At 33.5% G+C, this 18,932-nt stretch overlaps 1 protein-coding gene across 2 annotated transcripts in view; it reads left to right on the top strand.

The window, feature by feature from the left end:
* Window positions 1-18,932, top strand: part of Rbp6 (RNA-binding protein 6) — a 324,961-nt gene that overhangs the window by 33,638 nt on the left and 272,391 nt on the right. For both annotated transcript variants that reach the window (XM_065344750.1, XM_065344752.1), the window contains exon 2: window positions 4,663-4,703. In XM_065344750.1, the coding sequence (XP_065200822.1) occupies window positions 4,663-4,703 (41 nt within the window). The remainder of the gene's footprint in view (window positions 1-4,662; window positions 4,704-18,932) is intronic.

Raw genomic sequence — 18,932 nt, 5'->3', positions numbered from 1 at the left:
AATCAACCTATAAGGCAATGGTTTAATGGCAGGTGTCGCTGAACCACTCATTATAACGCGTATCGCTCGATTCCATTGATTTCCGTGCAACAGAGAAACCGGATTTTTGTTGCAGATTCCCTACATCTAACCCCTGTCTCAGAAATTCGATCGACAATTTCTTTATAATTCCGCGAAAACTGGTTAACCGACATTTCAGTCTACAATTTTCAGTCAAAATTAATATGACACTTTTATCAACCGTGTACAGGCAGAGGTAGGTAGATAGGTAGGTAGAGGTACTGCTTTAACGAGTAGGTATAGGCCTAATGTTGCAACAAAATTGAAATATTGTTCAGATACTCATGCATCCGAAAATGTACTAATATGAAAATGAGGTGAAAATTTTGGCATTTACTTACAAGTAGGTATACCTATTACTTACCTACATACACCATGTGTAAAGTTTCCCTCACAAAGAAGTCAACGTTTTCTCATAGACCATCTATTTCTTCTGCAAATTTTTAAAAACAAGACTACATTTATTTTCTTTTGGAAGTTTTTTTGTGCACAGTGATTTCATTTTTATTGTTTTAAAAATTACTTTTTCTCCTTCAAAAATACCGAAATGTTAAAATATTTCGGGCTCTTCAAATAATAAAAAAAATTATTAAAAATCAACATAATGAACATAATTAATAATTATGTAAAAACTGACGAAAAAACGAAATGTGGGAAAACAAAAAGTACCTAGTGGGTAAAAGTAGTTTACCTAGACTTACCTATTTTAGATTTTTTTTCAATTTTGAAAGTTTCAACAGATTGTTTCAATGTTGAGTACATACATAAGTAATACATTAATCTCCAATAATGATGTAATCACTGAGGAAAAAAGACGTTCATTACATTTTACTTGAACTTCATACCTGCAGAGTTTTTTTTTTCGCAGAAATATCGGCTCAAAATACTAGTGTTAAAGTGAAACAATCATTATTATCCACAAATGCCTATAATACAACTTTTTTTAGAATTTACACCCGAAGAAGTCCGTGTTCGTGGATTATTCACTATTTATTCGGCGAAGGAAAAAAAAACGTACATTAAAAATACATTCGCTGTATTTCAATTTTTAATATGTAGGTAGTAGGTACCTACATACTTCCATTCAAACAAGTTCCATATTATGCGAAATTGCACTCAGCAGCGCGAATGTTTTTGTATCAAAACTTGGCTGCGCGATGTCATATTCGAAGTGAAATTGAAAATTTGAAATTTAGACTTCCATCGAAAAATATGACGTAAAACGTACAAGCGGTAAAAACGGCTGACTTCATAGAACAGCAGCTTAGACAGAATCTTCCTTACTCGTTCAATTTTCTAGATGAGAGAATTTAACGAGGAATTTCATATAAGAAACACGTATTTGAAATTGAATATTATGCAGGGCAACACACAGTGTACACCGGAACTGTTTCCTTTGATTTATCGTGGTTACGCCGTATCGTAGGTACAACCTATTACCGTTATGCATCAAAATGCAAACTTTTAACTGCCATAAAATTCAATTAAAATTAGCTCAAAACCATCATTCGATTTACAGATAAAACTTAGGTAAATACCTAGTTATAGAAAAAAAGGAGACAGAAAAAAATAAATTCGGTCGGAGAAATTTCGTATTACGAGTAAGAAAAAATCGAAATTGTCACTTATAAAGCAAAAGCATTCCTAACAGATTAACGCAGATAGGTAGGTAGGTAGGTTGGTATAGGTAAAAAGTTTTTTTTTGTAAGCGATTATTCTTAAAAACCGTATCTGGAAACAAAATTACAAGAAAATGAATTTTACATTCTTCAAATTTCACCGTGAAATAGGTTTAGTAGAAAACTAACTGCTTTCATTTTTCGACGAATGAAAAATCTAATAGGAAGTTAGAAACTGGAAAAACGATTTTCCAGTCTTCGAAAATTATTTCTCATCGAAAAAAACTTCCATGTTTTTAACCCGTCAATATCTATCAATTTTTATTTCTTTCTAAAGCATTCCCGAGGCTATAAGTCGATTCACCATATTATGTACCTTCTCTTCATTCATCCCAATCAAAGGTATTGTGTGTGTGTGATTTCACTTTGAATATTAATATCTGCACGACGATGAAACAAAGTAAATTTTCAAAGCACGCTGCGCTGCACGCTGATAAAAGTTTAATGAAAAATTTTACCATATATAAACTTATTGCGCCGAGGCCAATAATAACAAGATAACAACGAAATTTTCATTTAAAAAAAGGAAGAAAAATCGTCAGTTTTTTTTTCATTCATTCGTTGCAACGAAATTCGAGTTATTTTCCTATCTTTCGCGTAGATCGTGTGTGAAAGCTGAAAATATTATCGTACAAAACAAGCTCTTGAAAACAATCACATCCTTTGTAGTATTTCTATTGGAATAAAATAATTTAAATTAAACCAAGTAGGTATTACGCTACTGAAATGTAGCCTACTTACACAGTTTTATCATAGGTAGGTAAGTAAACCATATTTGCTAATCTTATAGGGGAATAGGTAAGGTAATTCACGAGTTGAAACAAAGCTACCCCAAAATTAGAAAAATAAATTTTTCAATGTTTTCTCACTCAAAAAACAATTTGTTCGACGATTAGCTGCTGCGAAAAAACGATTTTTATTTTTCAACTGGGCATTATTTAAACGACCAGAAACATTTAGTCGTTCCCTAGCGACACAATCGACAAATTATCGAAAAATAAAATCGACCTGGTATCAAATTCGATGAATAATAAACTATCCGCATAAGTAATAGTTCCGCAAATATCGAATGTTTCCCAATTGATAAATTAAAATTTAGGTAATCGACGAAATATTTGTTGAATGAAGAACTGTCGATATCGTGAATACCTACCTATAAGGTATATGAGGGAATATTCGAGGAATGGTCGAATTTGATCATTTGTCGACAAATTCTGGATAATGTCGTTTTTTTGCCACATTCAGACCTTTGTAAAGTCAGCTTATATTTCTAATTTGAGTTAGAAGAGTTACGCTCGTCAAAAGGTACACAAAACAATAAATTTAGTTTTTTACCCCTCAAGCTTCAAGCATATAAAAATACGCCCTTCCCGCTAATTTGTGGCTACGATTTTTAAAAATGTTGGAGCCATACGACATATTGAATAGAACCTACTTTAGTACCTACCTACCATACTTACAGGCCCGTAGCCAGGATTTTTTTCAGTCAGGGCAGATGAAATTGTAACCAGGGCATGAAAGTTTACCAAAATTTACGAGTTTAAGGGGGGGGGGTTGTCGCAAATTTTGTAGTTGTTTAATAATTCAAGCAGTCAGAGCTCTTGGAATTCAGTATTTTGAGAGGCATAAAAATGATGGTATTTGAATGATAATTTTTTTTTTTAGAAAAAATGAATAAGAAAAGCAAATGGGCCCGAGCGAAGCGAGGGCAAAAGCTCTTGAAAATCAGTATTTCGAGAGGTATAAAACAACGTTTTTTGTGTGATGAGTTACTTATAAAAATTTTATTATTTTGCTTCAAAATTTTAAAATTTAAATGGTGATTTTTTTGGAAAATTTAAAATCTAAAAAAGAAAAGCAAACGGACTCTAGCGATGCGAGGGCGAATCCCGAAAATTAGTATTATGAAGGGTATGAAAACAATGTTTTCTTATATGATATTAGGTATACACATGAAGAAGTTTATTATTTTTGTTTAAAAATTTTTAAAAATCGGAATGATTATTAAAAAAAAATTCAAACTTGAAAAAGAAAAGCGAACAATCCTATAAATGAAGCGAGGCCAACAGCTTTCAAAAATTCAATCATGTTTTGAGAAGTAAAAAATAAAAAGTTTCTTTATGGAGAGAGGAGTTTATTTTTCTGATTCAAACTTTGAACATTTCTTGAATTTGAACAAAATACCCAAGTTTTCTATGCGAGAAAAGAAGATGCAAATACGAGTAGCACGAGCGAAGCTAGGGCAAAAGCTCTCAAAATGTGTAATTCAAAATCTAAAAAAGTCGACAAATGAGCCCTTTTCTACAAAATTTGTTCATAATTCCGGAAAAATAGGAAAGATTTGAAAATTTGAAAAAAGTAGGACTATAAGAACTTTGAGAAAAAGTAGGACTTCAGTAGGACCAGCAGGACCTGTTAGACACCTTGAATAAGGTATGCAATTATTTTGAATTCAAAATTGCAAAAAATGGAAAAATGATTTCAAAATAAAATTTGTTTGAAAGAGGAGAAATTTGCGGATTCGTCCAGCCAGGGCAAAGCGTTTTGCCCGTCCTGGCTGCCCTTATTACTTATGTTCTTGAAAGTACTGAATATGAATATGGCCTTATTTTTTTCAATCCAGCCCCTTGTGTATCCCCCAGTTTCCTCTTCGTACGAGGTAATGTGTGAGGAAATTGATGAAAGTGTACGACGTATCGAATTCTACTCCGTGCTTTCGAAGGTGTTGAACACAAAATAATAATACTACATATGAGTCCCTGTGGCTTTTATTTTTTTGATCTCGCTTCTACTGTTTTTCAAGTTTTCATTGCAGATATTAACGTGAGGCCTTTGAAGAACTTGAAATTTGTTTTTTCATGATTTGTGTGAAACATTTAATTTTCAATATTGATTGATCATAATGTATTTTTTTTTCTTTCAGAAAAATGTTTATCGGAGGTTTAAGTTGGCAAACAACTCCAGGTAAGAATTTTATGTAATTCAATGATAATTTACGTAAATATTACGATTTAGCGCGTAAGTAGATATATTTTGCTCTTAGTTTTTTTTTGTAAATTCAGATCCAGTAAGTATCATATAGTATTTTAAACAAATTTTGTATAACCATCAGATGATTATCCAAGCAAGAAAAATGATAAATCACCAAAAGCTATAGGCTACAATTGCTTGGCAATTTGAAAAATTAGGCCAATTTCTAGCGTAAAAACTTTCCACATTTTTGAAAAAGAAAAAACAAGAAAATTATTTCAAATGTTTTATCATAATTGAATGTTGTTTGATTTTGAAAAGGTTTATCTTCGTCAGGCTATTTTTGGGGAAATTTTTGTTTTTAGCTATCCCATATAAATCTATTAAATTAATACCTAATGAAAATATGTTACGTGAAAATTAATTATCAATGTTAAGCATTAAAGCTATTAAAATTGACAGAACAAAAAATAATGGGCTGGATTCAAGTTACACATGAAAAAGTTGTACAAAATGAACTCATAGACTCGAGAGATCAAAATAATTACGCCTATTTACCTACGTTTTTTATTTCAACATTTACTTAACAACTACCAACTACATAAGTAGTAATAGGAATTACAAGCATGAACTTGTAAAAAATTTAATATCATTTACGACACGAGCTGTTTCCATTCGTACCTACCAACATTAGAAAGATGAGTAGACCAGCGACTTTTTATAACCTTTGAAAGAAATCAAGAAAACGTGGAAGGTGGCTGGCGTGTTGGGTATGATAAAATAATAGCGGATTTGGGATACGTCCAGAATGGAAAAGGATATTACACGATGAAAAATGACCCTCGTTAGGGTTTTTTCTCGCCAACGGAGAATAGTTTTGGTGTTAAATTTTAAACAATAGTTAACATTGATTCATATTGAATTTATAGATTAACTTTAGTCGAGTTTGCTTTTGGGATCGCATAGATAATGTTGTTCGATAATTTGTTTTACATCCGAACCAAACGCGCGAACGAACGTACCGTACCACCTACCTAAAAGTTTTTGTTTACCTTGTGATATCGACGATGCAGTTTTCTAGAATCTGCCGCGCCGACGAACGACGAGTTTTGTAGAAAAATTTTCTTGTATAATGTGCTCTCTTGAAAAAATGTCATTAAAGTTTGATTAAATTATGAAATTCAAAAAGTTTCCTCAAAAGTGATATTTTTCATTTTTATAAATTTTACGTACTTAGGTACAATATATTGTATATTGTATTGTACCGTATGATATCTTATCCACACGCATTCTGTTGGACAGTAGAGATACATGCAGGACTCTCTTACATGACAGAGGAAAACGACGAGGCGTTCTAGTTATACGGTCTGTTGCATTTTACAGTTTACGAGTGACCTTTTGTGGGAGATTTTTTTTGGTTATTGTAATTGTTTATGTATGTATTACTGATGGTATGTGAGGACATTTCGTTACTGTGTTTGAAACAAGTACGTCGCGAGATGAAATAATTACATACGTATTGGTTTGGGTAGCTAGAACTACTAGCTGGGTAGGTCTAGGTACCTATGTACATGTGTACTCGTATGATGTAAGTACATACATAGTATAACGAACGCATGGCGCACATAGTAAATACGACTAGAATAGGCGGAGGTACTCCTTATGGTATGCTGTACCCTACACCAGGTTTAATATTAGTTTCTATACCTATTTTACTAACTGTAAGCGTAAACTTTCAAGGTAAATACGTATTTTTAAATACATGTAAAAATTAGTGACACGCATCATGTTTGTTTCTGGTAACGGGTTGATTATTTACATTTGATTTAAGAAAAGTAAAATAAGAAGGAAAAAATACTACCTAATAATACAACTCTTCTAAACGGAAAGAGAATATACGCTGAGGTATAAATATAATGATGTGTAGTAAAATGCAAAATTAAGCATCTAGTATTACTAGTGTACAGGAAATGTCCTATCATGGTCAATAAAAGGATAATGACTTATTATCGTGTTACATATTTAGAGTAGACTATAGCTCTATGTATAATGGAACTAGTTGTTGTTGGTCGGACGAATGGACGAATCGGCAGACAAATTATACAGCTTTATCGAAGCGTTTAAATTAATTAAATTGTTCTCATACGAAGAGTAGGCAACGTTGTCGTTTCAAACTATAATATTTCCGTTTTTATTGGTAATTTAGGTCACAGGGTCAAAGATCAAATGCGACGCGATATACCCTTTGTATGCGTTTGAAAACCGATTGTAACTGCATGACCGTATACGAGTTGGCCGGGGGTTGAAAAGTAGTAGGTAAAGGTACCTCTACCTACATGATCCAGCCCTAAAGATGCAAAGATGTTTGGTAGTGGAAATTTTACGAAGGAAGCATTCATTCTGTCTATTCTAAGACAATCGACTTGTACAACTGGCATTCATTAAAGGACACTCTCGGTGACGTGAATAACTGTATATTGTGGGGTTCAAGAGGCTCGCCTCAAGAAAGTAAATCGAAATTTGGAACTAACTTCTCTGAAAATCCAATAATCCGTAGGTTGCACTTGAGCTTTTTAGATCTTATTTTAGAAATTTAGAGACTACCGTACAAATTTTTTGAGCAAAATCGGGAAACCAAAAGCTATATAAAATACTCGTTTTTTAGTACAAAATGATCCATTTAAAGATTGCAGGATTGAAGGGAACGAAGAACGAATACATAGATCAGCCTGTTCCTTCAATGATGTCTTGGAGCCCCCGTAGAAGAGCGGAAATTCTTCTATAGGCTTGTCAAGTTGAAACTTAAACTTGTAATCGGATTCAAAAACGTGAGTTGAATTCAAGGGCCGGCCGCGATTTCATCTCTGATGCAGCGATTATTCCAATGATTTTTTCAAAGCTGTACAGGTATCACTTGTACAGATGGGAAATTTTTTAACATTTATCAAAGTTTTTCGTCTTCTTCCCTGCTCAATAAATGCTGATTGGCGAAGTAATGAAAAAACTACACAATACCGGAGTGAAAAAGATGAATCAGCCCACAATTTGATTTTTTTTTCACATTTTTCTTCATTTCCTTATTTGCATACCTCAATAGGTAAACAATAGGGTGGACCGACTTTGACTTTTTTTTGGAAATTTGGTGAGGGGGGTGCTAAAAAGTTGTGGGGGGGCCTCAAAAGACTGTAGGAAAAATTTGGGACCCCAGACTTCACCCAGCATTTTGCGACCGGGGTTCAAAATTTTGAAATTTTCAAGAAAATCAAAATTTAAAAAAAAAAAATATTTTTGATTTTTTTGATGGTTATTGGTCCAATTATGCCTATTGATTAGTAAAAAGCCATTTTCAATCGGGTTTTTCACTTTATTGGGCGAATTTATCTCGCTTTTAAAGTAGGCAAAAACAGCTATTTTCAAGATATTTCGCGATTCGTTTTGATTTTTACAAATTTGTTATTCATTTGAAGTCTAGGATGCCTTTTGTCACTATATGACTTGAAATGACCCCTTCCCTACCTCCCTCCACCTCCAGAGATTCTCAATTAGCGCACAATTTCGATAGAAAATTGTTATTGGTATTAGTCATCTTAAAAAATACATACCTGTTATTCTCTCACTTAATGCCTTGATTACCATACTTTGTGCGGCCATTTCAATCAAATTGTCTAGATGCTCTCTTTTTGCATTATAGAGTTCAATTTTTTCAAACATCTACTAAACCGTAAAGAGAGGAGAAATTCGAAAATTTAATCAGAATACTTGAATCGGTGGGAACGGAAAGGTAACAAGTCACATTTTTGGAAAAAAAATTTTTCACGGATATAGGGGTTTCAAAGTACGGCGGATCGACTGGTGATGTCAGATTTCCGCAAAACTGCCGGGAAAGTGGTATTTGGGCGCAGAAAAAGGTCGGATCCGCATTTATGACTTTTTTGTAAAATTTTTTTGATTCCTTGAAAAATAACTAACATTTTTGAGAAGACCATTTTTTGAAATTTAAGTTAATCTCTGAACTGAAAAATGATGAAAAAATTAACAACTTCGGCAAAAAGTCTTAGAACTCAAGGGGTTTTTGGTCAATTTAAACGAGATAGCAGTCTAAATGATGTACTTAGATGTAGAATCAAGCCCCATTCGTGCCCGAGCAATTTCAAAAGAAATTTTGTCGATTGGGTGCAGAAAGGGTCTAAGTCCCATTTGTTTAGGCAGCAACAGCGCCGGCGCATGTGAATATTTTTTTTTTCTAAACAGAGCTAAAAATTGTGTCTTGGGGTCCTCTTTCAATGACCTTAAGCATGTTTACCAAAAATTTTTGATTTTCAAATAAATCAGTTTTTTGTTATTCCTGAAAAGTGCGAAAATGGACTTAGCCCCTTTCCGTTCCCACCGATTCACTTGCTATCTAAGGAGACGTTTACAGGGGTATTCAAAGCTAATGGGAACAAAGCTAGAATAAAATTTCTGATGGTACCTGAAAAATAGCACAATAAAACTGACGAAATTACATTACTAGGATTCTGAACAGAGTATAAATTATTCAAAAGTACTTTTCACTTTGAAAATGGAATGCATCATTTTGGTACTTCAGATAGGAAGGCTGAAATTTGGCGTACCTATGCTTCATTTTCAACGTCCTGAATCGATTGATGGTTATTTTGAATAATTGTACAGTTTCCAAGGGGTATTATCAAATTTTTCAGTTTGGAAAAATTGTCATAAAAATGATCAAAACGAAATTCGGAAGGTGTAAACGCTCATTAGCAATTTCGTGGCTTTTTATAGATTATAGGTTGATATGTATTTTCGTAAATCATTTCTACCAATTCAGATTCAGATTTTAATCGTGTTTTTTCGAGGATTAAAAAATTTAAAAATTCACTGAGGCTTCAGAAGTTGAAACGGTTTGAAATCACCCCACAAAGTTGATTCGGAGGATGGAAAATTCTATGTTAGAACAAAATTATGCGCTAATTTAGAATCTCTGGAGGCGGAGGGAGGTAGGGAAGGGGTCATTTCAAGTCATATAGTGACAGAAGGCATCCTAGACTTCAAATGAATAACAAATTTGTAAAATCAAAACGAATCGCGAAATATCTTGAAAATAGCTGTTTTTGCATACTTTAAAAGCGAGATAAATTCGCCAATAAAGTGAAAAACCCGATTGAAAATGGCTTTTTACTAATCAATAGGCATAATTGGACCAATAACCATCAAAAAAATCAAAAATATTAAAAAAAAAAATTTTGAATCCCGGTCGCAAAATGCTGGGTGAAGTCTGGGGTCCCAAATTTTTCGTACAGTCTTTTGAGGTCCCCCCACAACTTTTTAGCACCCCCCTCACCAAATTTCCAAAAAAAGTCAATGTCGGCCCACCCTAGTAAACAATAACTCTCAAAATGTGGGGATATTCACACTTTTAGCTTGGTTTTGTGAACTTGTTTGTGCAAGTTAGCACCAAATTTTTTGAAAATTGTTATTCTCACCTCAAAAGTCAGTCTTGAAATATTTTCAAAAATGATCCACTACTGACAAAACGTTATGACATCACTGAAATTAAAAATTTTCTTATGTATCCTCAATGTACCTAGACCTACTCCTCACCTTCATGCCGATTTCCTCATTTTTTGAGTACATACCTGATGGTGCTTACACTGCTTACTCAAAACGACCAAAAAAGACTGTTTCGAGAGCATTTTTTTTTATTTTGGGAACGGCTTCTTTCTATAGTGGATTTTATTTTCATCGCCATGTTTAAATTCAACGAGTCAAATTATATCAATTTTTGCTCTTTTTGCGATTGTTCTGCTCAATTTTTAAAATTTAGAATTTCTTTTTCATCAGAAACCGGATAAAAAATTGAATTTTACAAAATACTCGTATTATGAAAAATTATTGCGTAAAGAGTAAATTTCAGGGCAGTTACCTATCAACTCTCAGAATATTTATCTACGAATCCGGAAATTATAACTCAATTTTCTGTGTGTATCAAATGAGCTTTTATTTTTTTTTTCAGCTCAGCTAAGAAAATTCGACTTATAAATTTCGGATTGCAATGATTTGGTTAGTTTTGTATGTTTTGACTAAATCATGATTTACTTCTTTTTAAACAAATTCAAAAATTCTCGCGGGTTAAAAAAATTTTACGAACGAGTTAAGCATTTAGGCTGATATAGACAGCAAGGAACTTGGAAATTGATGTTGAAGTATACTTAAGGTACCGTCATTTTATTCGAAGTAGTTACTTACCTACCTAGTATTATTCGTACAGAACTTTTTTTTATCGATTGGACAAATCATTGTAATCCATCGTGTAGCCGCTCAAGGTAAACTATAGTGCTTTCGCGTTAACGATAAGAATTTGATAAAATCAAATACGATTCGGTCTTTGGAAAAAATAATCAAGCGCCAATATTTGCTTCCTTTAATTAACATTAATTACCGAGTGCGCTTATCGAATATTTCTTTTTGGTTGATTTGTATTAACGCATTTGCATGAAATACATCTAGTTTAATTAAATGATAAAATTGTCTGACGATAGGGCTTTTTAAAATTTAATTCGAAGTTAATGAATATCGCTGATGACCTGGATGATGATGCCACAAAATGTATGAAAATTTACACGTTGAAGTTCTTCGCAGTTTGCGATTCCGGCCATTCGTGATTAATTCGATAAAATTACGGCGTATCTATACTTTTTGAACTCTATCACGAGAAAGTGTTTTCTTGTAAGATGGTTGTTTTATGTCCATATACATATGTATACCTTACCTACTTACTCAAATTATATCTTCGGATTGCTTTATATTAATTTAATGCAATGTTTCGTTATCGTTGATCGTGATTAAGTAAAAAAATGATAGAACGAATGTACACGTAGATAAGTAGATATCTATAAATAAGCGTACACCCATCTTACGCAGTCAACTTCATTTTTGTTTTTATAAAAGCTCGCGCTGATTGTTCGCTCGATGAATTTATAACCTTTCTGAAAAATAGAAAAATAAAAACTACCTAGGTATATTTATTCGAAAATAATTTAAATACCTAGCGGAAACTCGATGAACTCAATTTTGGTAAATGCCCATGGGTTCAAAAATTGGTTCGCTGGTTTAAAAAAAAAAACTGGCGATGTGTGAACTGTGAAAGTTGATATCATTTCGTTCATTGCTATTATCACTATCTCGTATTTGCACTTAATTCGAGTTCACCGTCGTCGTGGCTATTTTCAATGAATTGTTGTTTCATTCATCGCTTTATTGCGAAAGTTAAAATGATTTAATCCATCTACTATACATATTACACAATCGCCGTTTTACTCGATGCGGTTTGTTGCTAAAATACTTCGATTTTAATTTAGCATTTTACCAGAAAGTGGCGGAATGAAACGTATTGGTATGCGAAGCCTATTACTCGTGTTGGTTTGAAAGGGTGAGAAGGATAAATGGCGTGGTGGTAATTCACGATTTGTTGGCATGTAAATTCTGGTGTAATAGACCCCTGGCTAGAGATAATATCCTCAACTGCTTCTTCTCTGCAGACGCATCTATTTCATTAATTATAACAACGCTTCGTTCTTTATAGCGTTCGTTATTCAAATAAATGACGTAGCGTTTGAAATTATTTATTTTTTTCCATTTTTTCTCCTTTGATTAGTTAGTGTTGTACTTGAATGCGTACTTAGGCCAAAGAATAAAAAAAACTTCGTTTTATACATAGTACATCACTAGACAAGGTACATAGAATAATGAATGGATTTTGAGGTTTTTTACTTTATGAGTACCTACCTACCTAAGTAGGTATCTTATGCGTAGTTTTGACAGATAGTAATTCAAACAGAAACGCAGTGTTTTTCAGAATTGAAGTTGTGAAATTTTCCGGTGTAGTCGTGGTTCAAGTTGGTTGATGGGTAACTCATTAGAGATACAATTGCATAATTTGTCAGTAAATTTTGGACAATGAGCCAAGCATGTTCATCCCTCTTTTTAAAAATTATGCAATAGCTATGTTGAGTAATTTCAAGAAATTTTTTTGCTTCTTTCTTCCTTCTTGACCTTCCAAAGTTGCATAGATTGAACATTTTATTTTCAAAAATTATGCATTAACATACCTACTGAATAGGTATTTGATTGATCCATTTAATTACAATTACAATAATTAAGCAAAAGAATTTCGAATTCATATCGTTGTCCACCCTTCAATACGAATCATGTCTCTGGCATAAAAATTGTACAAACTCGATGTCGATACAATTGTGCCGTAAGAATGGGATATTTTTTCATTTGGTTAAAGCCAACTATCAGTTTTTTCTGACAACCAATTTGGTAATCCAGCAAAGGACGAATGAGTTTTACAAAGATAACTGTTATCGGCCGCGTATGTATATAGGTATGTTAAGAGCCCAATTATGAAAAATAATCGTTACGATTCTGCTCAGATATGATAACCTTTTCAAAAAATTAGGTACACAATGCCACGTTTTCGTTCATTTGTAATAATTTCATTAGAAAAATTGAAGTGTGTTGTACGAGTTTTTTTTTTTTTTTTTTTTTTTTTTTTGTTCAAGAACAGCAATGGAAATCTTATTTTGCGGATGATTTGTAATGTACCTAATTTGATTTAATAGGTGATTTAATCTTGATACGTAGACAAGACACCTATTTCATTATTTAAAATACATTTATGTACTTATCACGTGGAGTGCTTATCATTCAATTATTGTTCGGAGACTTATATGTATTTATTCGAGTATTTTTACCACAAAATACCTATTACCGAATGAGGAAATGCGAAATTTAACATTTGAAGCACTTGTGGATATCAAATGCTGAAAATAACGAAATATTCCTCTTCGGATTTTTTTTTACAATTTTTGAAGTGATTCCAGCCTTTAGGTTTCAAAAATGATCATGTCATTGTGTTCAGTGCTTACCACATCACCTTTTCATTTGTTATAAGTTCCCATTTAGCTTGCAATTTCGCCACCTCCCTACATTCCCCGTTAAAACTCCGAGACCGTAAGTTTTTCCATTTTTCTCGTCTAAAAATACAATTTTCTGATTTCCAAGGGCGCAAATTGCTTTCTATACCCTGTTTCGCTCGCTAGTACAACTCGTCGCAGTTTACTGAAATTTCTTGTATTTTGCATTGAACACCTATCGGAGTATTTGGCCCGAAATATGCAAATTTTTAAACCTTACCCAACCATGATTATCGAAATTTATTCCAAGTTCGATTTTTGTTGAATCACGTCTTACGGCATTTTTCATCTCGAACACTCATTTACCAACATTTTATGCAAACGTTATGGTATCTAATGAAGAGAAATTGACATGAGCAAAAAAAAGTTGCGCGATCAATAGTGTAGCTTCAAAACGTAAAAGTTTTCAAACCAAACTACTCTCATCACAAAGAGTTCTCAATTATTGCATTTTTAATTATTAGCGGGCTGCCTACATGGCTTAATGTTAATGTCTGTTTTAAATTTATCTATACCTACCCTCTTTTTTTAAATATCTGTGTGTGTATTTTGTGTTTTTTTTTTCATATTAGCTGCTTGACTTAATATAATTACGTTGGTAGCCATTAATTAAAATACTCCGATGATTATTTTTGAGGTATCTAAATTTATGCATTATTATAAATCTCTTAACGTTATGGGATCGTATTATACTTGACGCTTTTATCATTTTGAAAAAAATTGAATGTTACCTACGTGCAATTATGTATAGGTTTTATGAAACAATTATTTTACAATAGAAATGCGAAATTATCGACTATTCATGTGATGCAGATACCAAACTAAAAAAAATTTCTACGTAGAGACTTATTCTCTCAGCTATGTGTCTCGTATTCTTTCGTGTACGATTTCCGTCTATACATATTTTATGGGAAGTAATAGGACTACCTAAAAAAAGACGAACCGACGCGTAAACATGAATGTAATTCAATAATCCATACATTCTTATATACATTATTTGGAATTAGCCGAAATACAAGATGGAGAACATATTATGTGTTTTTTGTACCTTTATGCCTTGGAAACGATCATACCGAAATGTTTATTTTTATTGTAGGTACCTGCTCGTATACATTTGTCTGAACTTACCGATTTGAATTTCTACAGTAGGTATATCGATTTATTATGCGAATAAATTTTACCTATCAGAAGAATTAGGTATCTAAATGTTTAGGTTGGGAAACGATTTTTTACGTTATTCGAAATATTTTATCTTTATAATACTTTTTGAAACCCGGTGTGTTGTTTATTTACCTACAGGTGGACTTGGTAAGCACGTTTTTAGTTGTTTCGTGTTCCTAATGTATGCCCATGTTCATAAGATATACATAAGGTAGGTAGGTAGGTAGGTAGGTACAAATAACTGCATGGATAAACCTCGTCTATGTAATGTAGCAAGGTAAAGGCATACGGGGTACGGGGTATTTTGGTTAAATATGTTTTCACAACACTTCAACAGTTTGTACTTTGTAGAACTGACTGAAACAAAAGATCTCTGTTCACATAGTGGGTATTTACTCATATTCTGGAAAGAAACCGAAATACTCAAAGGCCGCACCATGACAACGAAACATGCGTTTTTTTCCTTCGTGTGTCTTGAGGAACAGGGGACGGTGTGCCATATAAGATAGCTGTCTTGTATCAAATTTGATGAACGGGATGACCATCCTGATCTTGTGGCTCTGTTTGGAATTTTCGTGCCACAAATTGTCTCTGCGTCAAAATGAGACTGGGACGCAGTGCTCCTGGAGGTGTCGGTGTACCTATGCTATTGACCCCACGAGTCACGAATCTGATGTTGTGATGTTATTTTTTTGATTGCAGACTGCAGTAGCAGGTAGGTGGTTAGAAAGGTTTGGAATCTGATTCGACCTTAATCCTATGCGATGTAGGTACCTACCTACTCTTTAAATTTGAAACAGTGAAATTTCACTGCTGAACAGTCACGACATTTTGCCTTTTTAAAAGCAGTAGTTTTTGACTGCAAAACAGTAAAAAAACTACTGCTTTTAAAAAGGCAAAATGTCGTGACTGCTAAGCAGTGAAATTTCACTGTTTCAAATTTAGAGAGTATTAGGGTGGATTGCGAAAATTTTTTTTGGAGAATTGTGACCAAATTCAGTGGAGAACTTCATTTTGTGTTGAAAGTCACCCAGAAATTGTTTTGCTCTAGAGGTGTCTCTGAAAAAGAAACATGGGCCTTCAAAGAAAGAACATTTTTGACATGATTGTAGTTTTTTACTTGAATTCCTACCCTAATCGTCGGAAATAGGTAGTCATAATCGGTCAATTTTGAATTTTCAAAAATTCGCCGAAAAATCGATAAATCAATTTGCCTGACTGAATCTTATGTTATGGGGTTCAAGATCATGCCTTTTCCAAAAATTTCGACTCCGTTCAAATAGAAGGTGGAAACCTATGGGCATTACTGGGCAAGCTGCAATTTCCAATAAATGGTCGAAGTAGACTTGAATTGAACCTTGTACATTGGTGCGTGTATTTATAATGTGCGCTTTGGTACTACAACATTTTATAATATATGGTTTAATTGATTTAGTTTTGAAAAAAAAACCAAACAAACGTACCTATCCTATAGCTTTGCCATCCTGCTGCATTTGAATATGCTCGCAATCAGCTAAAAAGTCAATTGATTGAAATCTATTTAATTCGAATAAATTGGTGCCTAAACCCACGAAGTAGGTATCAAGATTATCTTACCCACTTATACCTACCTACTAACCTACCTACACATAGTGTAACCTTGCGCCCAAAAATCCTACCGGTGAAATTAAATACCTTTTATTTAGAGTGGCCGAGTGGAGTGAATGTTTAAAAAATGAATCGTACCAGGTACCTATGATAGTATTCCTAAAAAGCACAAACAAAACCCGAATTATATTTTAAGCAAAGAACGAATTATGTTAAAACGACCTAGATACACAGTAGTAGGTATATACTTTAAATGCCCAACCACTCCCTGCACAAACACCTTACCGTAATCCCTCGCAATCAATAATCGTAATTTATTGCGTACCTTTATCACACCATTACATACCCGCTGCCACAAAAGCTACCTTTTCTGACATTTCGAAATAACGTTTTGAAAAAAGCGACACGTGCGCATATCGTCATACCTACTACTTCTTGTTCTTGAATTTTTTCATCACGCCAGCTCATTATTTTGGAAGACGAAATGCTGAATCAAAGGAAGCGAAAGTTCGGTTTTACGCTTCGCAAACAATTTTTTTTCCTTTTCTCAAAATGCCAGGTCAACCAACTCGCTACGAATTATTATAAAATACGTATTAAATTTGAGAATCTTGACCAAATACCTTCGTTTCTTCTCTCGAGTGGCGAAAATAAAAAAATACAACGCGAAATCAAATAAAATTATTGACTTTACACGTGTTCCCTCTGTAAAAATCGTGTTATATTGGTTCTGCTGTTGTTACTGCTTATACACAAACGGTAAGGAATAACCCGGAGCTGTTCCGCTGTACCTTTTATGGAGGGTATAGAGGTACCCATAATGCAGTAACAAATGTTTGTAATTTTGCAGCGAATATCTACCTAATAGCGAATGTGAAATTAAATGTGAACGTTATCTGGAAATTTACATTCGCTTTGGTATGTATTGCTTGCTACCATACCTACTACCCATAAATGCGTACGTAATCTTTGGAGATTATCAATTTTATTTATTGAAATTGAAAATATATGTAAAACTAATTTTTGGTTATTACGATCCTACCTATTAATATCTTAATCGATTGTCTAACTACTGGTGAAATGTTACACCGAATTGGCCGAATTGGTGTTTTCTACGTACTCGTACCTACCTATTGAAAAACGATCGTCGTGAAAAGCTTGGTAAAATTCCCTGTGACAATAGCGGTATCAAATTTCATTTATATTCAACTTCCTTGAAAAACGTCACCGGTAAATAGTTTTTTTTTTTTTTTTTTTTTTTGAAAAAAATCGCGATAGTTAGGCATTGAACGCGTATAAAAAGTAACGAAGGGATTAACAGGGTAATAACCTACCTCTGAAACTCTGGTTCTTGTTTTCTGTTTTTGCGTCTGTCTGATTTAACCAAAGCCATGGTTGAAGAAACTGAGAATAAGTACGTATTTTCTGTTCAAATTCATTATAAAAAAACAGCTAGAAGTATGCTAAAAAATATAAGTAGCAAGAAAACATCAGTTATTACTCGTAAGTATGTCATCTTGAAGCTCACGTTTGAATTGATCGACTGGACTGAAATTTTTACCATCAATTCTGATAACATTCGGGGCAGTGTTTTTTTGGGATTAATTTTGTAAACGATATTGTTTTTGGAATCCTGCATGTGGGGCTACCCTGTAATTTGTTGTAGGTATTTAGTTGGACTTTTGAAAAAACAAGAAAGTGATAGTTCAAATTTGTAGAGCCTTCCGAATTGAAGGGGATGCTCGTCCTAATTCGCTGTACAGAGTTGAAAATAACGAGATGGGTGTTAATTTTTTGGAGATTTAGTCGAAGAATTAAAATAACTGGCTAAAAAAGTTTGAATTTTTGAAAAATTGATTCGTTTGAGAATTATACGTAAAATTGTGGGAAAATGAAGATTTCAGCGACTGCTTTTGTAACCCCTGTGCAATTAGGCCTCATTACCTCCATTTTCCAGAGTTTAACAAAAGATACCACAAAAATAAGGGTAAAAATAATTTGTAATTTTCAACTTGCTTCCCACCTCTAGAATATGTGCTGCCTCGTTGACCAGTTCTACTCTTGATTCATATGCTACACACGCTATATCTACGCATTCAGCTTGAAATCAGTTACATAACCAACGTCACAAAATACGAAAAACTTTTTAATATGTATAACTTACATATAATATTGTATAGTGTAGCCTATCTGATATTTCAGTCTCATTCGAATTGCGCGTTCAGTTGAAAAATACGCCGCGCATCGTTTTGTTGTGTGTACGCGCTCGGCCAACAATTTCATGTCTACATAGATAAAGTATACTGAAAAATTTAGCTAAAAACAAGCAAATCCTATCGCATTACGAAAAGATGAATATGTAAAACGTCCCGTCGTTCGTCCCGTCGAATGAAAACATATATGTACGTCTATATAATGCCACGCGCACTATAACAATCTAGGTTAGCTGTTTGAAATTTCCAACTTCTTCGCAACTTGAACTAACCCGAAAAAAAAA

This window comes from Planococcus citri, chromosome 1, assembly GCF_950023065.1.
Source record: "Planococcus citri chromosome 1, ihPlaCitr1.1, whole genome shotgun sequence".
NCBI classification, from domain to species: domain Eukaryota; kingdom Metazoa; phylum Arthropoda; class Insecta; order Hemiptera; family Pseudococcidae; genus Planococcus; species Planococcus citri.
The sequence above is the reverse complement of the archived record's forward strand: the minus strand, read 5'-3'. Positions and strand labels throughout refer to the sequence as shown.